The sequence below is a fragment of the Falco naumanni genome, chromosome 9 (assembly GCF_017639655.2).
Source record: "Falco naumanni isolate bFalNau1 chromosome 9, bFalNau1.pat, whole genome shotgun sequence".
Taxonomy (NCBI): domain Eukaryota; kingdom Metazoa; phylum Chordata; class Aves; order Falconiformes; family Falconidae; genus Falco; species Falco naumanni.
Window position 1 is genome coordinate 33,503,551 of NC_054062.1, and position 27,047 is coordinate 33,530,597.

General features: G+C 44.6%; 1 protein-coding gene across 1 annotated transcript; it reads right to left on the bottom strand.

Annotated features, from left to right (window-relative positions):
* OIT3 (oncoprotein induced transcript 3) lies at positions 1–24,825 on the bottom strand. Its single transcript, XM_040606020.1, has 9 exons — positions 24,571–24,825; positions 20,483–20,857; positions 19,880–19,990; positions 15,879–16,001; positions 12,858–12,980; positions 7,958–8,118; positions 6,899–7,314; positions 2,380–2,479; positions 1–955 (listed from the first exon to the last, which is right to left on the bottom strand). Exons 1-9 carry the CDS (start codon positions 24,659–24,661, stop codon positions 773–775), a joined length of 1,683 nt encoding a protein of 560 aa, XP_040461954.1. The 5' UTR covers positions 24,662–24,825; the 3' UTR covers positions 1–772.
* Between the last annotated feature and the right edge of the window lie 2,222 nt (positions 24,826–27,047).

The window sequence follows — 27,047 nt, forward strand, 5'->3', positions numbered from 1 at the left end:
TTATAGATTTTTAATGGTCTTTTTCTTACAATCAAGTGCTATAGCACTTATGAAAGGCACCAAGGATTTGGTGGGTGAAGAAGAGAGAGAAAAATTATACACTAAATACAAGAGGAAACACTGTTAAACTGCATGCAATTATCAAAAGACACTAAAAAAAACTTTTAAAAAGGTATTTATTAAATACCTTTTACTACTTAAAAATAACATTTAAATGTGCCTGTGATAGATCCAAGCTGCCTGCAATGGCAACTTTTTATAGCTCCGAAGAACTTACACATTAGGAGATATAATATTTTTATACATGTTTTCAATAACAGTCATCCCAAACTCTCATCACATCCAAAAGCTTCAGCATCATTCACAGAACTGCATATAGCAAACACATTCAGCTGCGATACTATTTGTCTTGTCTGATGGAAGAAGGGCTTGAGTAACCTCTGTTTAGTCAAGGACGAACAGTCCTATGGAGCCTGCAGGTGGATTTAGGGAAAGACAAGCTTCAGGCCTGCAAAGCAATAGGGTCCCTTCAGCCAAAGGGCTGTTGGGGAAGAAACGCAGGTAAAACCAAACTGTTCTGTGGCCTGGGTTGCACTCAGAGGGCTGCCTCGTGTGCCCAACACACTTCACAAATAATCATCACACAATTAGGGAAACAAGTCCTGAGGTTCAAGAGGGGCTTTACCAAATACTTTTTGTTTCTCAAACAACCATGAAAGGTGGCATTGATAACAAAGGTCCATCTCAGGTGGAGATGTTGTTCCAGTGGGTCTTAGTCAAAGTCGATTCTGATGGGGCCACCTGTCAAGATGTGGTTTGTCACGTGAACAGATTCCTCTTCCTCCTCCTCCTCTGTCTCCGCTGACCTGCGCACACGTCTCCGGCAGCCCTGGGCACAGCGAGAGCTCTCGTCCAGCGCCCCACACACGAGGATGCGGCAATGCAAGAACACCTCCTGGAAGGTGGTGAGACAGCAGGCCAAGTCAATGTGCAGATCTGGGAATCAGACTGGCAGTGCTACCAGCTCTCACAGAGCATGAGCGACAGCATTCCCACTGTACAGCCATTTCTGTCCTTGCATCAATAAGCTCCGTATCTACCATTGCCATCCACAGCCAAACTTGCTGGCTCCATCTCTTTTCTTACATGCCCAGGAGAGAGCACATTTTCCAGAGTGCCTGGCCAAGATCACAGAGCATGGTGTCTGTCTGTTAGCCAAGGGCTAGACAGGCAATATGAAGGCATGAAAAGATCCTCCAGAGGAAGGGATGAAAATGCCAGGAATAAGCTTGGAAGAGCTTGCATGGATGGGTAGGAGCTGCACGGTAGGAAGGCGGCCAAGAATGCATGAAGCCTCACAAAAAGATGGACTGATACAAACGTGCAAGAGCATTTGACATGAGCTGAGCAGACATAAAGCTAGGAGACCGAGGGGCAAATGAGGAAAATGCAGGTTGATGAGGGGTTAAGACTGGCAGTTGGGAGGAGGAGGAGAACACAAAGGGCAGGGAGATAGCGGCCTTTTCTTTCTGCACAGTAAAGGCAGACAGTGACAAGATTCCTGCTCCCTGCCCTCTAAAGGACAAGGACAGTAAAGCAAGATCCCTGCAAGCAGCAGTTAGGGAAGCAAATATTTGTGAATGTTTGGTCAATAGTGAGGTCTGAAGCAAAATCCACTGCACAGGCTGGAGGCAGCAACGGCAATCAGACAGCAAAATTAAATTTCTGAATATTGGAAGATCTCATCTCTTTTAACTCTGCTGAGGCTCTCCAGTAGCTGCAACGGCAGCTTTATGCCTTTTGGATCAAGCAGCATTGGCTGAGCATAACCGCAACTGTAAGGCCTGATTTCTTCTAGCACAGAAAAGGAAAGCTATTTGCATTAGGAAAACGGCATTATCCTTCAACTGTCCTCCTACTACAAAGGTTCTGCCCCAGAGTGCCACCAGCCTGAACGGCCTGGTTTCACACTGAATCAAACACTGTGGCGGCCTTGTATCTGGAAAGCTGTTATCTGTACTCAAAAGAGCTAGAGAAGATAGAAGGTTGAAGAGGTTCAGAACTACAGATTGTCCGGTTTTAAAGACAGGACACTGCATAATGTGCCTAGTGACTGGGAACACTTTTCTCACCCAGCATACAAAGGTCCGCTAAGACTACCCTGGAAACAACAATGATTTCAGCCTGCTAGGCATTGATGTTCCACAAATATTCTCCACATTTTATTTAATTTTAGTCATTTTTATCACTCTCCTAAAGTACCTATGCCAGGCTCCTGAAAGACAACTGCTGGAATAGGTGCAACAGCATCTGTCTTTGTGCTGAGACTCCCTCAGATATTGCATCAGCTCAAATCTAAGAGGTGTATTTTGAGCTTACCTTGTTGTCTTTGCCCACAAACTTGAACACAGGAACCTGGAAATGCTTGGCAAGATGATCCTTTGACGTGTACTGCTTCACTGAATCATCAGAAACGCAGCTGAGGAAAGCAGAGGGATAGGCTTTAATGTGTTTCCCAGAAATGGAAAAAGAGAGAGAAAAAAATCAGTCCAGCCTATTTAACCAGAGAAAGGAAAGGAGGGCTTGGCTCTGTCAAGCTAAGCTACCATCCATGTTACTTCCTCTTTGGCCACAAGAGAAAATTCGGGAATCATGGGGAAAAACAACAGCAATGATAATAGCATCTCCAGACAAAGAACAACTCAGCAGCAGAGAGCTGGCAGGACATGGTCCAGTCCCCTCGGCAGAGGGACTGCCAGAGAGCTGCAGGCAAGTCTGTCCTCATTTTACCTTCCTGTGCAACAGTCTGCAGTGATCAACAGAACTGTTATACAGTATATAATATATTATGTAGTTTCTGTATACACATATATATGCACATAAATCATGCTTAAAATGAAGAAGTCTCAACCCACATTACTAAAATATTGCAGAAGATGAAAACCACAAAAAAAAAAAATCAGATTTACTTTGCTTTACATCAGTTACTGTCCTGCTGGACTTGGTCAGACAGCTCAAATTGACTACACTACAATTCCTAATTTGAATTTCTCCATCACTAGTACTACATGATCATGTGAGAGGTCACAGAACTGCAAGAAAATAAGGTACTTTTAATAAAAGTTACATTCCAGGTGCAGTCTATTTATAAATCATTACAGCCTATTTAGAGTTTGACAGAGAAACAGCAAGACAAAAGGTGACTTGATAATTACTGCTGCCTATTACAAAGCCTTAGGCATTTTAAGAGGCCCAGATGCTGCTGTTATATTGCATTACAATGTAGCTTTTCCTTTCTAGCCAGTGAATTCCAGAAATGTGGACTTTGCAAGATACTAAAAATAAAATAAAATAATAATATGGTGGCGGAAGAGACAAGGTAACAGTGACAGATGAAAGTCCTACTCCTGCAGAAATCCTTAGCTTCCATCTTTACACCAGAAATATATAACGCATTGTCAGAAATGCTGACATTTGACATGTTCAATTATCAAACAGCAGCAAACCTTGTATCTATATGTAGCTCTGCTTTCACTAGAACACGTATTTGGAAATCTCTGTGCTCTTTGGCTGACTCGGCTCTGTGGGTGGCAGCCTTCTGCAATCCCTCCAGAACTGCCCTTCAGCTACGTACAGCAGAGAGCACTGTATGTTCATGGGAGCACTAAGCACTGGTCTGATCCTAACGTTATTTTCACCACTGTGTATTTCTGTAGCTTTTCTCAGCCAGCTCAAGTCACGGTCTGAAGGGATATCCCTGTCTGCAGCGCTTGTCTAGTTAACTTTCCTGGGAGGCAAACATAAAAAGCCATCCAAGGAGAGCTAATGAATTAACATTGCGCATCTAGAAAAAGTGACATCGATTCCTCCCCCTTGAGGCCAAACACTAGACATTACTATGTTGTTTAGGAAAAAAGTGCGTTTAAAAGTAGCATTCCTGAAGGCATCTGATTGTAAAGAATGACAGTTAAAAAACTTCTCATAAGTGACTGGCCAAGCTTTGGGGCCATAAAGTCAACTCATAGGCACGTCCTCATTTGTGAGCATAAAACCTGTGATGATTCTTGGATGCTGGCTCAAACTGACTCCTACACTCCAGGTTCTCCAAAGTCCTTCCTCACTGGTAGCAGGAAACCTACTGCTTTGGGGCTGGGGAGAGGGAAAATGGAAGAACAAGGAGGAACCAGGGATACATGGAGCCCCTACCATGCCCCTGAGTATGTCTTATGGAGGGTTCTGACAAATGCATTGCAGCATGACAAAAAGAGCTCAGAAACCTCCCGATTCGCAGAGTCAGGCCCCTTTGCATTCTGTATGGGACCATATCATGTCCCACCCTCCTAGGAAACCCCCAGACTCTTCCTCCCACCTTGCAGCAGTACGAAAGGGCAGGAAGCACAGGTATTGAAAGAAAACAGGTGACCCCGGCCAGGACATGGTGAAAATAACCCCTTTCCTGTGCCCAATGTGCTTAGGTTAGGGGAGCAGAGAGCGACTGTGCCATGGAAGCTGTGCTCTGACCTTCTTACTGGAGGACTGCAAGACAAAAAGGAGGGCTTGGTCACAGAACAACCACATCAGCCTATAAACAATGGGCAGCCGGAGGTGTAACAAGCTGAGCCTTGAAAAGGAGCTACCTTAACCACACCATGCTCAGATAAATCACAGCTCCTGACCGCATCAGATTACAATTGCCCTCCGTGACATGACCTTGCTCCAGATGCCCCAGACAGCTTCAATGTTTATCACCTGTGCAACCAGTCAATGCCTTTTATTTATTTTTGTTTTGAGAAAGAGGAAGAATAAGACCAGAAATGGGAGAGCTGCTTTGAGGCTGGCTGGCTGGGCTAGCAGCAGTACAGGGTTTTATAGAGACAGCGGGGAGGGATCTGGGAAAATCCTCATTTCCAGCATGGTCACATTAGCATAGGGAGGTGACCCCCACTTCTTGCCAACTGGACATGGCAGGGAATTAACAGGGAAGAAAGCACAAGAGGGAATTTTCCCATTCCTCAGTCTAAGGTATATCCCCTCAAATTTTAACAGTTTCCTTCTGGAAGCTGCAGTTATCTCCTGTGGTCTGATGCTACATCATCAAACTGATTTTAAAATCCCACCTTTATTGCCTTGGGCTTTTGGGGCTGGGTTGATGGAAGAAAACTGGTTTATTACAGAACTGTTTGGGGCAGGGACAAATCAGCAATGTATTCACCTGGTTTTACTTTTTAATTGGTGTGAGCACACAGAAAGACAACTGCAGTTAGCTCAATAGCACATCGTTAGCCTTTGGTCTAAGCGAGTGGTTCAATTTAAATACAGCACAGCCCACAGGGGCTGGCACCTCGGGGGACACTGGGGCCTGCAGTGACAGCTGGAGAGCAGAGCAGGTTGGGTGAGGCTCCAGCCAGCCGACTCCAGCCCCCTTTTCCCTTCGGTGAAGTTTTAATGCCCTCTGCAGGATAACAGTACCAAAGGGGCTGCTGGTGCCCTAGATCTTCCAAAGAGTGCTGCGGTGAATTCAAGAAATGACATTTTCTGCCCTGTCCCTGCTCTATTCAGTTCAGGTTTTGGCCACTGTTTTGAATCCCACCATGTTCACTCACTGTGAGAAATGAATGAATGTTTGGAGCCTTGACTCTGTGAAGGGTCCACAGGAACAGCCAAACCAGGGAGTCAATAAACCAATCCTTCCATTACAAATCTGCTCATAAACTGCAGAAATGTCAGGCACAGAAGAGCTGCAGCCTAGGATGAAGGGAGAGCAAGCTAATGCTGAAACCTTTGTCAGAAGGAAATAAAACCAGTATTTTTGCATACTGTACTCTGCAGGACCCTTTTGCTACAAGACAATCACACAGGGCTTGTCATCACCAGCTGTAACGGTGGGTGATTTAGTCTGGCAGCAGAGGAAATAATTGTTGTCCTCATTAGATGGTTTGGCAAACAGAATACAGAACGTGTACAAGCACAGTCCCTTGACTGTTGGGCTATGACACTTGGGTATGTCTTAGATATTATGTGGCTAGACTTTCTTCTCTAGAGGACAGCAGACTGGTTCCCAACTGTGACATTTCCACAGTGCTGTCTGGTTAAGCTGTCAGGCGCTGCTGGATGCAAACACTTCACAGCAATGTTGTAGCATCGCACTGCCATGTTAGCACCCAAACAAGTGCCTGAAAACAGGGGTCATCTTAGGAGCCACAGAGGAGCCCACGGCAATGCTCCCCCAACCTCAGATGCAAAACCCATAACCGTGAACCCACAGATCCACTGTGAGCTTTTTACGAGCATATCCTGGAAAGACCACTAACCCCAAACATCTCAGAAAATTATAAGCCAGACTGAGGGACCCTAAGCTTACTGCATCAGTAACAGTGATGTGACAGGCATCAGACAGAGAGCAAAGCAAGGGGAGCTCTGGGAGCTCCAACCTGGACCAGCCATGGAGCCTTCCAGTTCACACTGTAATAAGGCTGTTATGGGAACATTAACTCCAGTTGCTGCAGCGGCTGCGCGGCGGTGGCACGCAGCCATTGGCGGGGTTCTGCCGATTGGTTTGGCAATCTGCAGGTTGGCAGAGAGAGGATATCAGGAAGGATATCTTTTCTATAGGATCCAACTCAATTATCCACAAGGCTAGTTACAGGGAAATATATCCTGTAAAGGCTGCAGTTGGAGTAACCTCTTTCACTGCCTTCCATCGCTTCTAATCACTTTTGATGGGACAGATGGTTTCAGCTTGATGGCTGAAAGGCTTGGCTGCTGGTGATTACTAGGAACACAGCAGATAAGTCGCTGTAGAGAAGTGACAGTTCTCCTGTGTCACACAGGCAATGCAACTTAGCCCCACTACCCATTCCCATCTAATAGCCAGCAAGAGAGGAAACAGTCAACTCACCCATCTTGAATCAGGTAGTACTTCAGGATCTCATCAATTTTTGAAGTAGGAGTGGCAAAGCAGCTCTCTACCAGTGTCTCTAGTCCATTGACATGTACTAAGGGTTCAATCCCAAAGTACAGAGAGTCCCGGAGCTTGAGGGTGGGTAGCGCACCCCTGTAGGGTTCATCAAAGTCTTTGTCTTTGAAGATCTCAAGAGTGAAGGGAAAGATGCCCTGGTTGCGGCTCATGATTTCCAGGGGAGAGTTCTTGAGGTTGGGCACATAACCTTCAGAGATGGTGTACCGGCGTGGGAACTCACAGGTCACTGGGATCAGCAGCTTGCCAGTGCGGACAATGATGTCCCCATTGCTTCCTGGAGTCTGCTTTGGCAAGCCAGTCACCAGATTGGTGGCAATGATTTTATCATTTATTACCTGCAGCAAAAATGGAGTTTAAGGGAAAGGGGAGATCACTGAAGAAGACCTGAGTTCAGACTAGTTGCTGAGTTTACCTTGTTCAGGAAACTCAGACATAAACTAGCCACTGACAGAACAGCTTGTGAATTTATATGCTGCAACTAGAATGAAGTTCATCCTTACCTATGAACTAAAAGCCTCTATCAGTTTGCTGTCAACTTTGATGCACTGTACTCCTGCATGAAGCAGAAGAATTTTCTTCCAGTTGCCACCCCCCAAGATGAGCTCTCTGGTTCCTGACCAGCTGCCAGCATAACCTTTGAGATATTATTATTGGGGGACCAGATTCTGTCTCAACAGGAGGGTGAAGGGTGACACCAGTCACGATTTCTGCACCGGAATGATAGTGAAGTTGCCTCTGAAGTGCTAGGTGAGCAGAAAGCAGTACCTATGCTGACAGATGCACACCACTGGACAGGAGAGAAAACAAGCTCTCCTACTTTGGGGTGCCACCCCAGGTCTAGTCTGAGGCCAACCGCACAGCAACACAGGGAACCGCTCTGATGGTACAGCTAAATCAGCTTTATTCCCCAAGTAAGCCATAGCCAAGTCCCCACATCCGAGAGATCCCAAGAGACAGGACAGCAATGGGTATACGTACGTCTACAACAGTGCCACAGGACTTCAGGGAGAAATGGATGTTGACGTGAGTGCCATTGGACACTCCTTTGCATGAAGTGTTGATGAGGGAAAGGTCCAGGCCTCCAACCAGGTCCTTTGGGATGCTCACCTCAATAGAACTGGACTTGCACAGCACTGGAACTACAAGAAAAGTCCCCAAAATAACAGCCCGCACTACAAATCTACCAGGGAGCTGGGGAAGGGCTATACCGATCGATACTGGGTAAAAAAAGGGGGATCATATGTTGAATTTATGATTACTATCTTACCGTAGTAATCTAACTACCTATCTTACATTCCTACCTACACAATGCAAACCTCCTGAGCTACCAACTACCCCAAATTTTCTTGATGCAGCGATGCCACAAAAAACAATTAACGTGACTGCTACACTTGCAACAGGAACTTAGCTGTGCAGTAACTTCCAGCTATACTTAATACTCAGTGCAGGTTTGACTGATACCTCTTGCACTGCTGTGTCCTGGGAAGCGCCTTTCTCAGATACAGATTTCAAATTCACAACACACCAGGGCAAAGCCATTTTTTAAAACCCTTAATCAGATTTACATCAAACCAGAACATGTCAAAACAAGGCAGAGTAATCCATACAGATGCTGAGCTAAAATGGAAGCACCTCAAAATGCCGTAATATTTTCATAAGCAATAAACCCAGCTCTGACAAACCAACCTAATTAGCTCACTTATTCCAACTCCTTCCAACCTTTGAATTTAGATACAGATATCCATGTGAACTTTTAAAACTTAAAATTACATTACATAAGCAGCAAAAGAAAAAAAGATCGGAAAAAATGACAGAGGAAAGAAAAGGTAATAAACTTCAGTGAAAAAATAATTATTACAGATAGTCCTTGAGTGTAAACATATCTATTCAGTTAGATACTGGACAAGCGTACTGGTGCATATATTCTAGTTTCATCCAGAAAAACAAAACCCCTGCAGAAGTTCCATTTATCATATTTTAAAATCACATGACAAAACTTTTTTCAAATATACCAGTTGCCCAAGCTTTTTCCTAAAATTATTCACAGTCCCAATGCTTGACATTCATATGATCTGCCTTCCCTTAATTTTAATCATTAATTATATAACCCAAGATTCTGGATCTTGGATGCAAGGCACATTGCTAAAACATGCCTTTTACCTCCCTTACAAAAAAATTCTCCTGTCCCAGCTAAGGTATTTGTAATAGCTACTGTGTACCTGCAGGGAGTATTTTTTATTAAAAGTTGATCTTTTCAAGGTGATATGCTAAAATGTATGCAGTGTGCCCAAAGCAATATGCTCTCATAATGACACTGCTGAGTTAGAACAGAAAACTAAAGAACGAAGAATTACCTTAACTTTTCCTCCATCCACAGCAGCAGTAACTGAGCGTGTCAAATGGCAAAATTCACAAGGAGACAAAGGGACTTTGAGAACACAGTGCAACCCAGACAGAGATGAACATCCTTTGGAGAACCAATTGGCACAATTTGGATTTAAAGCTTCACTGTTCTAGTAACTCATTTAATAAAAAAATGTAATGCTTTTATAAAGTCGTAATTCAGGGCAAGACAGTTTGCATCTCAGCTGCAATCCTCCAAAGTTTAGGACCAACTTGATTCAGGCTGTCTCCGTTTCTAAATGTCTTTGACTGGCACAAAGGGGAAGAAAGAGAGGACACCCATTTAACCTCTGCTCTGGCATTGCAGGTGCTTTCAGTGTACACTCCACCACCTGGGCACAGAACCAAGTGAACGAAACCTGTGAGCAGATGCACTTTTGATTCAAGCCAACTCATCACTATTGGGGAAAATACTCTGGGAAACTCCTTATACTAACCATCTCAGAGTAACTGGTAACATAATTCAACCAACCCTAGACATTTGTACACAGAAAAGTAATCAATAGAGAACAGTGTTTCAGTTCTACCAATTTAACAGTGGTGCTGCAAGCAGAGAGGCACTGTGCACCAGCACGATTCGGCTCTGAGCAGGCCTGATTCCCCCAAGACAGACTGCCAGCAATAACATTGTAGGAGGAGCTGAAAAGGAGCTGACAACGCAGCCGTGACTATATGCAGACATGTTTTTCCAGTGCAAGTGATGAGGTCCTGACTGTCAAGGCTGAGCTGCCCAGCCGAAATGAGTTAATCTGGGTGCCAAGGAAACCACTTGTATTCACAACTTCTTGCATCTGTTCAGAGAGCTACACTCTCCTGATGTGCTGTCAGCATCCACCTCTTGCATCCCTGCCCTGGGCTCACCCCAGCCTGTGAGGCTCAAGAGCCCCACCCAGTCTGTGCCAGTCACACATTCCAGTTCTTCACCCTCAAACACCGCTGAACACCTGTAAGCACAGGGAAAGTCTCCTCGTTACCGCTTTAAACTCTGCTTTGCACCAATGTCTGCAAGTACTCTGACCCCAGCAGGAAGCTTCTGTGGTGAGTCCAACGCTCATTTTGCAGTCTGCTACTGCTGGCATCACGTCCTTCGTCCAGCATATGGCTCCTTCCTTGGCCTTTCAAAGTACAGCTGCTTGGAGCAGAGGTTATCTTTTTGCATCGGCTGCTCAGTAAGATAGGCACTCTGGTGCTGGGGAGCCCTGAACCACTGCTACAGGCACAAATTACACCATTGCACCCTCTTAGCTGCACATGAGGCTTGGGCACGGAAGAGGGGAGAAAAGGATTTCACCACCACACTTCAGGAAGAGGTGGGGTACTAGGATGGTCTGCAAAATTTCAAGTATTTTGTTGGCTGGTGTCTTTGTGGGAAAAATTGTGGCCAAGATTCTGATTTCTGTGGAAGATTATTAATGTTTGCTCTGAATGTAGAGGCAGTGCAGAGGGTTGACAGGCTGCAGATCCAATTGCTTCAGGCAACTGTGCTTGCCCTGCACTGTTAATTGTGCCACTATAAACCCGACTGGATGCCTTTAAAAAAATTGTGTGGTCAAGTTCCAGATATATTCTGTCATATGTGCTCAAAATTGCAGACCACTGTGTGAGGATGTACCAAAAGAACAAGCAATTTTGCTTTATGAGATTCTGTATCTCAAGCCTCAGCTTGGTACCCAGCAGCGCTGCTGCTCTCATTAGCAGCTTCAGAAGAAGGGGAAACACTGGCTGAGAAATGCATGGCCTTCTAACACCCTGCTGGCATTGCCTCAGGGAGCCAGGATTGAAGAACATTTCCCTTTTCTGGCCTTTATCCATCAATCACACCTCCAATCAGTAAGTATAATCACAGCTCTTGGAAATCCCCATCTCCGCCTCCCCACCTGGCTCTGCTGGAACAGTAAGCACTACTGACTCCCAAGTGTGCAATGCTCGCCCCGACAACAGTACCCTGCATTTCTAAAAAGCTTAAAAAGCACAAATTTCATCAAGTAGAACCATTCCAACTTCATCTCTGAGGCATACCTGCCCTGTTGGCCACCACGAAATCTGGATCTATTCTAACTGATGTCTGAGCACTCGGTAACACATCAGACTACGGGAGATTCCCAGCACACCGGGATAGCACCGGCTTATTGGTATTATCTAAAACCCAAGTGAATTAGCCCATAACAGAATCCCTTTTATTGCATTTTAGATTCTGTCCTGGCTATGGCTTGAGTCCAGCCCATTAGCAAATTCCCACAGAAATGTTTGAAAGCAACCATACAGGTTTCTTTATGGGCCCACCAAGGCAGAACACAAACAGAGCGCTACGAGGTCTGTCTCTACCAAGGCAGTAGTGTACCTTTTCCAGCTTTGTGCCGAGCCTGACAAATCTGAGAAGTGGCCAGCCAAGTCACATGAGACCCACCAGAGAGCATGACCTCTATCTGCCTTTCACATGCCCATATAGCTCTTCCCAACATACAGTTTTGACTGAATGTCCCTTCAGCAGCAGATCACAGTAGACATCTCTGTAAGATACACAGGGTGCTCAATGCTTTCAGCAACATAGGAGCTCATCTAGCTGTGAGATTACAAGACCAGGAAGAATCCAGGGTGCAAGTCCTGGCTTGTAAGAAGTCATTACATGAGGAGCTACAGACCCTCTGCTTAACTCTCAATGCCCTCAGGAACTTCTCCCTGATCCCCTGCTCCCTGCCCTCAGTGCTGCAGAGCTAAATTGACCCCTGAGAGCTTGGATGTATATTTGCAAAGGAAATCTCACTCAGCTCTTGCTACCCAAAACAGGGAACATGTTTATTCCACGTGCAATGCTATAGGTGCAAATGAGTCCGCAAGAATGACTCCCTGCGTACAGGAATGGAGTAAAATTCAGATGGAAGGTCTTCCAAGGATAACATTGCGCTTGCCTCTAATGCAGCAGAAGCAACAGTCCATTTTCAGATTCTATCTTGGGCGCTTTTCCAAGGGACAGCAGAAACACCTATTATGAGAACTAGTGCCCTGCTTCCAGACACAGGAATGCTTACTGGAATGGCTACTGAGATTTGGGCAAAAAAAGGCCCCTCTCATTCTTGGAAAGGATTGAACCACTTTAGCTGAAATTTTTAAAGCCCAGTTTGAAGCACAGAAAATTTCAGTCTAATAACATAAATTTGTCAAAGACACACAGAGCTGAAGCGGAGCAATGTAACAGGAGATGTTAAGCAATCTTAATTTTAAGTGAGCGCTGCCAAAACCATCTGTGATGCAAGATGCACCCAGCCGGGTCCTGTGTCTGTTCTCCTGCCTGGTAAAAAAAGCAGCACCTCCAGGCTCTCAGTTTTGGTTGATCTGTCATTAATGACAAAGCTCCATTAACTAAACTGGAAAGCACAAACTAAGAAAAGATAACAAAACCAAGAAGAAAAGTTCCTTCAGACACACTTTTGGCATCCAGGGAACAGAGACTGTCAGGGAGATTTTGTTGACCTACCTTGGCAAGTGTGGTTGTCTTCTGACAGAACAAGTCCCCTTGGACATTCACATTGGTACGTGTCTTCCACTTCGATACAGGTATGGCTGCAGCCTCCATTGTTATTGTGACAGCCTTCGATCTCTGCAAAACAAAGGAAAATTAGCACACGCTGCTCCTCAGACAGCTGTGTGACGGCTGTGCAGGCCTCAGTATACACTCCTGGCTGACTAACAAACAGTACAACCAACACAGAGCTCAAAGGCCACAGCATGGTGACAGCTTGCTTCCAAGAAAATTCAGCGGAAGCCTATTTTTAATAGTACAATTTTCTATGTTTGTCATTTCACCATGAAGTTAACAAGGAATTCTGTGAAAAAGCTTACCAAATTAAATCGCGTGCTATAACTGGCATACATAAGAAAGCTGAATAGGCAATCTTCAGCTTGGCCCTTTCTAACTTCTGAGACATCCTCTTAAATGAAATTTTTCTGCTGTTTCTTACTTTAAAAAGGTGGGAGGAAAATCCTCTTAAAATTTCTATGTGGAACCATACTCACTCCCTTAGTCATCACCAGAATTAAAGCCCTGAGATTTGCAGGGGAGGTGTTTTGGGGAAGACAAGACTTGCCGGTAGCCAGTTCCTATTCCCATCAGGGAACACCAGAGAGAAGATGATGCACTCCCTGCCTGTGGATTTCCCATCTGTGATGGAGGTGGGCATACTGGATTCCTGCTTCCCCTCTGCAGGCTAAGGATGCAACTCTGCTCGTAGGAGTTTGTTTAGCAGGAATTGTGCTAGTTTACAAGTTTTAAGCTTAGAGGTTAGCTACCCTGAAGGGCATTATCACAGGGACAGAACACGTTTGTGGTGTAAGGTTGATTCCCCTCCTAATTTTCCCCATTCTAAAATGCAGAGGAGAAAGGGCAGCACGGCTATTTGGAAGATTTATCACGTCTTTTCTTGTATCTTTTCTGTTCAGGTGAGGCAACTCTCTGAGGATCTGAGGTTTTGTGTAAAACATATTCCTAGCCACTACAGCTGCAGAAAAGAGCCTAGAAGGTCACCCAAATACAGTCTGAAGATCTGAAAACTGAAGGCAAATAAGGTAACTTCCAGGTGTTGTTGGCTTTCTAGTATAAAGAAAATAGCAGAATATCACGATTTTTTTAAAAAAACAACAAACCTTCACTGCTTGATTTTTTTAAGCCCTTTAGGATAAATATTACTAGATGTTCTCAGTAAAATAATAGTTCATATAATTTAAACAAATCATAAATACAAAATATTTCTCCATAAGCCTGCAGTCAGAAATGACTGTAGTTTTCTCTGAAATGTAAAGAAAAGAATGGAAATCCCATACTCAGTCTTACACACTGCATGGAAAACAACAGCTTGAACAAAGTAATGGGTAAACCATTATAATGGAAATGTTGAGATACTCATAACTCTACTCAGCCTCACCAGCTCATGTAATCAAGCTAAATCTCTTAGATTTGTTCTCTTTAACAACAGCTGTGAGGTGGCTCACAAGTAAATCACATACTCTAATGGCTTACAAAGCTGAGGGCACATCTTTCAAAATAAAACTCACTAACAAGACTGTAAAAATTCCCAGCAGCAGTGTTAAACTTGTGAAAAGCACAATCCCTCTTATGGAAGGGGAAATTAAATGATATATCACAGGCCCTAAAATCCAACTTTGGGAACAGCAGAAATAAACAAGCTTCCAAGCACAGACTATTCCAGCCCTGTCAGAAGAGTGCAGTGCTGAGGAATAAAAACTGCCATGTAGCACAGCTGGTTCATGTGACACCCCACCAGCTCAGTGCTGGATGTGGAAGGGACAAAGCCCACAGACCACTTTTGGCTCCACACAACAAATACTTCAGGAGCACTCCACACAGCAGCTTTCCCTAGGGAAGTGTCATTGTCTGGATGAGCAACGTTTTAATAACACAGCTCAGAGAGGAGATTTTCACACAAGTGAAATGAAATGTACTTTGGTATCAAAGAGGGGGGAAACAGAGACAAAACCTGCAGCTTGGAGCCATTTCTCAGCAAATCACAAAGGGTGGAGCCCAGCTCAAAAATATAACGGCAATCCCTCTCTTTCCCTGCACCATGGATGTCTGTCACACAGCAGCTGATAAAAGGTTGCATGCAGGCTGCAAATGTATTAATATCTGACAATTGGGCAGCTCAAGACTGAGGCACAGCTGTAGCTGTTATTCTTGTCTGAGACACCACAGTATCTGTGAACATACAACCCAGCAGCTTTGCCTGGGAGGAGGCACATTGCTCTTCACAGCTGACCACAGAAAACATCAGGCACAAGTCAATTTTTGCTGGGTTTTCATATTTCTACTCAAAGATGTTTGTACATTGTTTGTGACAACAGATCAAACCTACAATTTGGTCTTCAAACCCCTGCTAAGCTACCAGTCTAAACTCATCAAGGGTTTTCAACCCAGCTGTGCCACCACTGGGAAGGAACTGTAGCAGCTGCACACAGCAGAACCCACAACTAACCACTTATAAAAATCAAACAGTGAAAATGCAGCTCTAATTTCAAATCCAGCTTCTGTTTACAGACTGGCACCCCCTCTCCTCAATCTCTGTTCTGGGAGGCTAAGTGATCCTCATGCTCTAGTCTAATGTCATGACATTACCCCATATCTAATGCTATCTATCAAAAACCAGCAACATTAAATCTTCCCCTGCACAACTATCATACAAATCTCCAGAGCCAAACTGCAGCATATCTAGCAATAACTACTTCAGTCTGGACAACTAATCTTCCTGATCCACTGCTGCCTCTTCCCCTATGGAGATAAATACAAGCAAATCCTAACAAACAACAAGAAGACTTCTCTCTGCTTGATTAGAAGGACATTTCAGTAATAACCCCACTGACGAGCACAGAAGTGATATGAATGACATTTAATCCCAGCTGCAAGGAGCCAAGAAAGAACTAGTGCTGCAAGGGAAGGGGAATGATTTGTATAGTTTCCAGCAGACTGCAATAGCTGAAACCTCACCTTCACAGGTTCTCCCATCACTTCCCAGAGTGCGCCCGATCCCACACTCACAGCGGTAGGAGTTCTTCAGGTTAACACAGAATTCGCTGCAGCCTCCATTGTTCTGCTCACATTCATTTTCATCTGAAAAAAAAAAAAAATAATCAAACCCCACTGTCATAACGTGCCCCCTGGTAAACACATAGCTGGCAAAAAGCTGCTACACAGGCGCACTGGTCAGACCGTGGACTGGCTTTCCTGACCTCATGACCTGGATCAGGGCAACAGAGACGAGTAATCCCGCTGAATGCTACGGGCTGCTAGTGGAGTGTTTTGCTATGCTGTGTCTACCTCAGGAACAAAGCAGACCTGGAGGGAAAGACTGCATGCACAGAACAGCCATTTCAGAGTGAAGATGGACACAGTCTCACTGGGAAGCTTCCAAACTGGTCCCACATGCTGGAGAGTTCATGTTTTCATTTATCTTCTCATCCTAAACTATGTTCCACTCCACTCACAAACACGTTAAAATGAAGTCAACATGACGTCACTGCACACTAAAACTAGACAAATACCAGAACTAGTCAAAAATAAACCCTATCTACTTTTTGTATCACACCTGCTACTGGTACAGGTGGTCAACTATCCTCCAGCAATTTTAAATGATTCACCCCTCAGTTCAAAATAAAGACACAAGAATAAAACCCAGCTCTAAACATATAAACAAAGCTGAAATCAAATAAAACCATTTTAATGAACCCCATGAAGCTTTCCAAGAAAAGCCACATAATGAGAAATGCAATAATTTTGCTTTCCTGTCCCAGCTCTGGCGGCTCCCTGCACCGGGCAGCTCAGGTGTTCTTGCAGAACAGAAAGGTCAACTCACCATGGTAAGACCTAACCTGGGCACTGGTGCCACACAGGCCAACACAGCCATTAGCTGCTCAGACACGCAGTACTAAAGACGAGATGAAGAGCTGAGTTCTGAGATACTCCCTCTGCGGGCTTAGCTCCCCACTGCCACACGACAGCCCTCCCTGCTCCGCTCCTCTGCAGCCTTCCACAGAGCTGTGGCTCCTGCCTTTCCAGCTCAGAAGAAAGAAGTGCCTGAGCTGGCATCTCACACTTTCTGGAGCAGACTCTGGATAAAGGTTGCAGAATAACTTTGTACTAGGCCTAGACTGAGTTGATATAACCTAAAGCAATATACCCATGAATAGTACACCTGTGTCACATTTCTGTGCTGGCTGTATTCAGCTCCAGGCAAGAGCCCTCCAGAGTGCTGAGGGTATTTATTGAGGAAAAAGCGCAGCAGATGCCTCAATCTCTGAAAAGTCCTCCTAATTTTCTGTTTTAAAGGCTGAAGTTCCTCTATGTTCTGCCTTTTTTTTTTCCCAAAAGTAGTTTGTTCTCTGAAATTTTCATTCTTCAACCTGATTTAATCTCTGTGTGCAAAAAGTGAATCAAACAGAGAGGAAGGGACAGTCATTTTTCTTGCTGAGCCACAAAACTAATGATTTCTCTTAATGCTGAGGTTATCAATCAAGGTTCACGTGGGATTTCACCAAAACAGCTTAGAAGTCATCATTTACTAGACGTCAGACCCTTAAACCCAAGAATAAAGAAAAATACCATTTTAAGAGAAAGGTGAGGGGGGTGAGCTCTCTTAGGTATGAGTGGTCCCACACATAAACAGCACCCACAGCTTGCAGCTGCTGGTGGTGTCTCTTTCCACAAATGGTGTGAATTGAATATTTTTAGCCAAAGAAATGTCTGGTACCCTGCCTTGGGAGGCAGGAAGCATGTCCAAGAGACACATACAGACACTTCCCTTTTCACACAAGTGACAGGCTCCACATTTTCCCTGCTAACAATAAACCTAAAGCTGCTTAAAAACAGAAGGTAAAGAGGAAAGGGCTATTAGCAAAGGCATGAAGATGCTGTTAGAAGGTCCTAGAGCTTAATTTGGTCAAGGGTTGTACCCAGCAATTCACCTTGCCAGTCCTCCAAGTTCTGCAGCACACAGCAGATCTGTCTCTGCTCTCCGACTCCCATGAAAACCAGCACTTCTGGGATACAGGCTGGTTTTCTTGACACTGGACTAGGAGAGGACTGAACTGACTTTAACCGTGGCTTAGTACAACATGGATCCAGGTATTCAAGAGGTCAAAGGCAAAGCACCAAGCTGGTGGATCCATGACAGTATGTCTAAGACCTAAGCTAACCCCTAAATAAGTTTGCAAATGAAAATGTAACTTAGGATCAGCAGTTCTACTCTAGGATTCAAAGCATATAATATACTGAAGACAGCCTAGCACAGGGAGGGTCACAGACAGAACCGCTTAGCATTACTGTAGCATCTTCAGCCTCCCTCTTAGAGTGAGCTGGGAAGGGAAGAACATTCTCCATACAGGAAAGGTATAGGAAAAGCTAATGCAGATTTGTTTGATTTCTCCAGAATGCCAGCATGATTGCTCTCAGAGATGAGATTGCACAATTACTCAACACAACAGAAAGTCACTAGATAGATGAGTGAGCCATACAACAAGAGAGGCTGCAGGCAGGTAAACCAGTGTGATTTCTACAGCTGAGACGTTGTGCCATCTGGTTATCATAAAGAGAAGCAGCAGTGCAGAAATCCTGCCTGGCCACAGTGGGATGAAGACAGCTGCAGCACGTGCAGACAGGCTCAGGACTCCTGCATGCCTTCCTGCTGCAGGAAATCCTTTCCTGAGAGCCTGCCACACATTTATTGAGTGCTGGTGCTTGTCAAGGGCACTTCTATGACTGGAAGTATTGCACAGAAGCAGCCAATAAATACTTCTAATTAGCTGAGAGAGCGCCAACTCAGCCACAGAGATGTGGAGCAGCTTAAGCAAAACCCTTCTGCAGAATCAGCGTGACAAGTGTGAATCTGCACTAGAGCCAGGCTGCTCTCTCGGCAGACTGCAGCCCCTACCCCGATGCCCACAGACATGAGGAGTGTGAATAAAGAAACCACCCACACCTGCTTTGTCAGCTGTAGTCTGTATGGAAGAAACTAATCTGCCACACAGCCTCCTGGACCAACTCTGCTTTCAACTTGACCAAACTAAGCCACGAAGACAAAGATGAGATCCCACTTCTCCCAAACACTAGCACCCCTTCCTCCTGCTTTATCACCTCTTGCTATCCATCAGTGCGGTTCTGCAGCTCCTCAACAGCCACCCCTTCCCAGCCCCTTCCATAGCCCCACAGACCATCTTCTTACTAAGACTTTGTAGTCCAGGTGCTCTCCTCCCAGCACCACATGCACAACTGCAGCCATCCTCTCCACAGAGGTTCATGGGGATTCCCTTGCAAATCCCTGAAGCCCACATTCCCCTGCTCTGCTCTCACAGCCCTCCACCTCCCTCCTGGTCATGCTAGTCTCTGCCAGCACAGCCACCAAGTGCCAGCCTCCTGAATGCCACCTCGTCATGCTGCCTAAAAACACTGCAGCTGTGCTGAGACTTAGAACCCTTTGGCTTTCCTCAAGCCCCAGGCCCTGGACAATGCCCCACAGGGGCAGTAATTATGGTGAAGCTTAGTGTGCAGCCCTCCACCAGCCAGCAAAACTTTTCTTGGAGGAAAGAGGCATTCAACAGAGCAGGTGAGAGGAAATCTCTAATGACAATGGCACAGCGGTTCCTGAATACCAATGAGACTGTACCGTGATCTTGCAAAGGAACTGCTACTGACAGTGAAGCTGCTGCCTTCAGCAGCTGAACCATGCAGAAAGCAAGTCTAGCCTCGCTACGTGCGCAGCTCCCGTGACACCAAAATGTGTTTGGTCATGGGATGTCATTCTCTCATCCCGCAGGAAGAGAGCAAGAACCATTTACAGAATCAAAAACCTGTTCTAGGCAGCAAGGGGGAAAAACTCCTCTCAGAATACTTTTCCTCTTTTGTACTGCTTTGTAAGACAATGGATTGAGACATGAGCAATGGAAGAAAGGGGAAAGAAAGTGTTAGTAACCAAGACAAATTATTTTCACTCTTACCAAGACATGTCTGTCCATCAGGTCCTAGTGTTGTCCCCAGGGAACAAGTGCAGTCGCTGGTGTCCAGGCATGGGCCCTGGCAATCCACCACATCACAGATGTCATAAAAATCTAGGGTATGACAAAACATTGTCAGCACAAACACTGAGCATGCAATGTAAATAATGTATTCATACCATCAGCTTCATGTCCTGTGTCTAGTCTATCAGTTATAGACCCAGTCCAAATTAGGAAAGCTGAATGATTTCACTAAAGCTGATGAGAAACAATCTATTTTAATTACTTTAAGTCAGAAATGCAAATTTTGACTTTGGGAACATGCCAGACAAACCACAGGGCCCACAGAGAGCATTAAATCACTGTGGCCAGGTCAGCTACGGAAGATTTCCACCACCTGAACAAAGGCTAGAATTCACAGAGGTGAGATTGTCTAATCGTTCTCATATAGACAGGCCACCATCTGCACTGCATCACCTGACACACTTCTGGGTGAGAAAGCCAGAAGACAGTCACCATCTCTCCCGGGTATATGGATGCTCACTGCCTTCTCCTGCATCACAAAGACAAAGGGGTTTCAGAGAAGTGATCTCAGCAGTTACTTACGCCCACAGTATGCATGGAAGCAAACACTAGGCTTGGTTAAGTGATACACATAGTACCCGCCTGGGCACGCCTTGACATCAATTGTGGTATTCCAAAGGCAGCAGTTCCCATTGAAGCTGGCACAGGCTTGGCGTGGGACAATGCCATCAGACTCTTGCGGGTGGCTGCCATTCATCCAAATGGGAGCATGGGTGCCACAGTGGTTCTCTGGGATGCAGAAGGTAGGCATAGCATCACCAGCCATGCCAGTGAAGCGATACCACTCCCCGTTGATTTGATTGTCGCATGTCGGCTGGCCATGGGAACCATTTATCTGATGATCTGTGTTCCTCCAGGGCTCATTCAGGCTGATGTAGGCAGAGCAGGGGTCCAGGGCTGAGACGTGCAGCAAAAGACAAGAAAAAACACCTGGTAGATATCAAATCAAGTTGTTGACTGACAATTGCAAGGAATGCAAAATAATTTCTTTTTCTATTCCTAAGTTAACAGAATCATTGTGATAGATAGGGATCCCTGGGGAGAAACAATGATAACCAGATAACCAATTGCCTTATGGAAAATTCTCACAGCCTGGCTTAAATGTTTTGGAAGAACAAGTAAATTAACAGAGCCCTTAAAACATTATGCAACAGTCTGACTTGCTGTTTAGCTGCCGCAGAGTATGACAGACGAGAAAATAAATAAATAAATAAATATAAAAAAGCAAGCTTAAGGTCCAGGCAGTGACTGTGCCATAGGAAATACGTCCTGGGAGCACTGGACCTAGCCACCCTTTGTTTTGAGTACTAACCGAGCATCTGCAAGCCCCTCCTGGTCACTGGTGCCTTGGAGAAAAGGACCAGAATTCAAACAGGTTATGCAGCTTCTCTCAAAATCCATCCATAGCCAGAGTCAGCCCTCACAGCTGAGCTGCCATAACTACAAGCCAGAGATCACCTTGCAAAGCACAAGTTAAAATGTGAACTACAAGATACGCCACAGGAATGGTACATTTAAGGTGTACAGGAAAAAAAAATTCATTTCAATTATTAGACCCTTATATAACTGTAAGCAATATCTAAGCATAATTTACCAGCTCCTACTCATTTCAGGGTACAATTTTAAACAGCTAAATATAAGAACTGCTCTCCCAGGTCACAAAGAAGTTGATCTATAGCCCAGCAGGTGGTCTCTAACCATGAGTGTATGGTTAGTGAGGTGAGGTAGGAGAAAGAGATCCTGCTCCACTTACCCAGGGTTTTGGCATCCACTGTCTCTCCTACAGCTATGTACATTTATGCCAACAGCTGTAACTCAAATATGTGTACTCTGTAAAATTCTACAACAGGGCAAGAGAGAGAGGTGGCAGCCCCCTGTATTTAAAAATCTACTTAGATGGGCCCTGGTCTCCTTCAGAGACTCTGTCCCCCACTTCTCTCAAATGCCACCCACCTCTGCGATTCACAATAACTATTGTGGTTTTGTGTGATGTTGCCGTCTTCCTACACCTAAAACAGCTTCCCTGTATCTTTTTATTTATTATCTTAAAACCTAGAGAGCATGATGGTCTGAACCAGGACCTTCTGGGGAGCAAAATGTTCAGCCCTTTCCACAGGTATGTTCCTTGCAAGCCCACAAACCCTCCTGATCTCCACAGCAGATCAGATGTTTGTGAGTGAAGTGAGTGTTTGTGAGGGTAAGATACAAACACACGAACCTCCTGGTACGTGCATGTCTGCTCATGCAGTGTGTCAAGGGGTGTGTTCCTTTTCAGAGGTCTTTCTGAACCTTCTGCAAACAATTATAACACAAGAATACCACAGGGAGAAGAACTTTTTTTTTTAAAAAAAAGAAGAGTTGAAGCATTCATTACATTTTCAGTCTTCTCCTAATCAACCCCGATTTGGCAGCTTCCCGACCAAAAGTTCCAGAGCTTTCATGTTCACTTACATTTAATACCTGATTAAGCACTACTTACCCGTGGCTATTCCCCATTAAGCAAAATGAATGCTAATACTGTCTTGAGTAAGGAAAATTGATTATTATTTCCTAGAATTAGGCTAATAAACCCAATCATTCTGATTAAACGCATCTCAAACTGGAATACCCTCTACTTTCCATATCACACTTATTTATACATTCTAAAACTGTTTTGTTTAAACAACAGGGTGATACCGTTTGAATAGAGGGAGGGAGTGTATTTCTATCAGTTTCTATCAGCATTCTCTGAACTCAGAGAAACCTTCTTGGTTCATTATTTTGATTCACTTCACTGACTTTAAAGTGTGAACTGCCAGTGCTTCAGAGAATGGACTTCAAGTCACCCTTATTTAGCTGCATCTTCTGTAAATACCTGTCCCACTAGCATGCTACCTTGTACCTTCTCACAAATACAACATCTTTCCTGACAAACACCCTTATACCTTCCTCAGCCACAGACACGCTTTGTTTGGCCTCAAATCCAGCATAAAAGGCAGAAACAGCTGCCACAGCCATGAGAGTGCTGCAGAGCTGCAAGCTGGCACAGGGAGCACAGACCCGGGTTATGAAGGGAATCTCCACGAGATATGCAGAGAAGCAGATACACTCTCACCACAACCAGCCTAGTTCTCCTGAGCAGCAGAGGGGGGAACGCTGCAGGAAATCTCTTGAGGAGATTCACCAGGCAATCCCTCACGAGCTTTTGATTTTACCTGCCTCTCCTTGACCCCCTTACCCACCCACAGGCTGCAGCAGCACCCATCCTCCAAAGGCTTGCTCGACTCCTTGCAACAAGAAAAGATGGGTCCTGCCTTTTCTTTACATGCAGCTGAACAGAGCTTCCTCTGGGCTTCCCTCAGTGTAACTCACTTGGCTCCACAAGATAATTTGGTATGGCCTTAGGGTGAGTCACTGACTAAGATTAAAAGGTGTGTGTTGTTAAAAGCCAAATGAGGCAAAGCAAGGAATGCCCTGCCAGCTTCCCAGCTGGGCAGCACCAAAAATACACACGCATTCATTAGCTTTCACATAGTATAATTAACTTTATGACATATCCTTTGTAGACAGACTCTGAAAACACTCATCTAGGGAGACTGTGTTGTCTCCTAAACATTCAGAAGATAATTTAAAGACAAAATTTACTGAGATGAACAGGCAGCGGCTCAGAGGGAACTGGAAGAAGGCACTTCAGGGGAATGGGGTAGCACACTCTCACATCTTTCAGTTCTCTGAGAGCTTCAGGCAGGAATGAAGGGGAGGCAAACAAGCAGAAAAAGCAGACAGTGCTCTTCCGAACACTGCACACCCTCATGGCCACCCTCAAACTGCCAGCGCTGCCCCAAGCTAGCCTCCATGCAGACACCGAGCACTCTTTGGCAGCACAGTTTACTGAAAACTAATTTAAGTTTTTAAGAAAAAACTCCACAAAAACATAGAAGCAACCAATCAACCTCCCGTCACTTCTCCCCAAACAATGAAAGCATGGGGGTTTTGCACAAGATGTATAACTGCCTCCAGCTCACCCTGTTTTTAATTTTTCTTGGCTCATTTTTTTTTCCTCCCCAACACTTCTTGTGTGGCCTGAGCAATTCAGCCTGACAAGCATTAGCTACGAAGTAAAGCTTTTCCATTTGTAATCTTGATGATATCATTAGTTCTCTAGCTGACGTGCTAGCATATATATTGCATGACAAATAAGGCTCTAGCAAGCACTCACAAGCCCACCATTCTGCAGAGAGATTAATTCTGTGTGTATTGTGTAACTGGAGGTCTCTGCTCTGGCATGACTAAGCAATGAAATGAGAAGCACTACGTTATGATACTAAATTCAGTTAAGATTTGCCAAAGAAGCAGGTAAAAATGTAGCAAAATATCTACTCATAAAGCGTCTCCTATGAAGGGAGAGGAAAATCCTGCAGTGCCTCGGCAGTTGGGATTCTCCCAATATAGGAGGCTTCACACTCTGTGACAGAAAGATCTTTCCAATTAGGAAGAATTTCACACCACCTTCAAAGAGAAAGGATATTTCTCACGTTTTCCAGTCTTTCATCTAATACCAAGCAAGGCTCAGTGAGAACCTTAAAAATGGCAAACAGGAATAAGCTTGAAGGCCCTGCCTCCTTACTCACCCATTGAAGATGCTAGCTGCAACTGAATGGTGAAGCAGATAAAGAAAAACAAGTACTGGAACATCCCACTCAGTGAAGGAACAGTTACCATTCAAGGAACAGGGGCTCGAAAGCCCTTGCACAAGCTGTGCCTCTTACAGCCTTCCTCTCAATGGAGCTTCTGAACCCAAGCTTTCTGAAGAGCAAGTGTGATAGCTCTCCTGGAAGTATATCAGAGGAAGAAGCTGAAGGGATGTGGGGTATAGCTCCAGCCTTGACCTCCACAGAGCAGCTCTGCCCCTTATTGACAACAGAGATGTACTTACTGACCAATCTTGGTTTTTGGACTCAACCCACTATTGTTTTCTGGCCTGACTGCCCCACAGTGACACCTCCCCTATCTTATCTGGAGAAGAATTCTAACCAGGGACACCCGGATATCCCGAAGGGATGGAAAAAAAGAACAGATGGGTGCTTGCTGTTATCTCTGCTCCTTCCATGAAGTCAAGACCTCATGGCTTCCCACAGGCAGAACACACCAGCTAGAGAACCTTAACTGCAGGAAATAGTGGCCCAAGGAGGAGAACCGAACTTTCCAAGCAGAGATTGCAAACGAGTGCTCAGAGCAAAGCTACAATGGGAACATCAGTCAAAGTGAAGGACTGTTGTCCCATGGGGAAATATGCTGTTCCTATGCTACACAAAGACCCTTTCCACTCCTGGTAACATAACTTGACCATTGCCACAAGATTATCAAACAAGGCAAATTTTTCTGCAGTAGCCTTATGATCTCTATATTTAACAAAACATAAACAAACCGTAAGTCAAGCGATCCAACATTACTAAATTAACTTCCATGCAAAAGAGAGTAATTGAGAGCCTCTACCTTACCAGTTCCAACCAAATTAGGTTGAGTTACAAGTCATTACCACAAGCTCTGACTACAAATGAGATATAGCACACTAAAACCTGTTCCCTACTAAAGCAGGCTGAGCACCACAACTGGCAGCAAGAGATATCACGGGCAAAATGAATAAGCAGAAAGGGATCTTCCCTCTCATCCCGTTTGTTGTAGCTCTTATCATACAGAACAGATTTACATATACATACACGTACACATCTACAGGTCCTTATAAATGATGGTTGTACAGCTGTCCTCCAGGAAATCACATCCAGGCAGAAAGCTCTCCATCAGCAAAGAGTACAGCTAAGCGTACAGCAATTGCATTATGAAGCAAGTGTAAGCATGTCCTCATTTCCTTTGCACACTGCATTTCTATCAGCAGGTTGGTGGAAGGAATAATGTCAAGGTTGATGGGCTAGCTTCAAATTCCAGTAGGAAAAAAAATAGCTCTGTTACTTTCATATTGAGTCTGCATAAGTCAAGGAGTTGGGTATTTGCCTGTTTCGTAGACATTGTACATGACAAAAAGTTCTTAATAGCCTCCCTCTGGGTGCTCCCCTAGCAGTGAAGCGCAATATGCTGCTCTGCTCCACCCCAACAGAGCAGTCTTTTTCTGCAGTGAATGACACTAGGGAACAACAAAAGCAATTTTATAAATTACTGTCATTGCTCCCGCCAAAAGAATAAGTAAAAAAACCCTTTGTGGCTATATTATGCTGACAGCTATGCAGTACCAGACAAGTTTTTCAACAACAGGAAAGGAAAACAAATTCACTACGCAAAGCTAGCATGGCAGATAACCCTCAAAAGGTGATTATGTGAATTCCCAGAAGACAAACTAAAATTGAATGGACAATAATACACAACCCACAGGAAGTTGTATTTGTGATTTTGACTGCGAGATTGATTCATACTTAAGATCCCAGGTAAATAAAACTGACAAGCTTGAATTGAATTTTCTATTTGTTAGAGGCGTGTGTATTTCTCCAAACCATTTCATTACCAGCTACTTTTATTTTTGTAGGTGGTGTATTAGCCTTGACGCTAGTAACGTTTTAACAACTATGTAGGACTGATAACCAACAGTTAGCATAGGAAAATGAACTGCATCATGGCAGTTTTGAGCCTCTAAGGTGTACAAACAGGCCCTAACAAGTTCTCCAAAATGGATTAAAGCAGAAGATGCCCCAGCATTCCTAGAGATGACACTATCCAAATCACCATAAAATCTAGTTCAAGGAAGCAGTCTAAAACTAGAGAAGATTCAGTGTCCTGCCTCTAAACATTCTCGGGATCCACAGGACAGATGAAGAATATCTCAGTCTTCCAGAAGAAGAACCAGAGGCAACTCCTCTATCAGTACTTTGTCTTTGCTTCACAAGTTATTCTGGGTGACATACATAGCTCCAGTTCCCTGTCAACCAATAATAACCTGTATTACAGTAAACCACTGCAAATCCATGCCTCGGGGAGCTGCAGCAATTATTTCGGAGAGGGGAAGGGGCCAAAACAAAAAACCCTCCTGCAAACAGACCCTCTGTGGGAGAAGATAGAATTCCAATGGAGTACTCTAGATGCTGCAAGGGCCTGCACT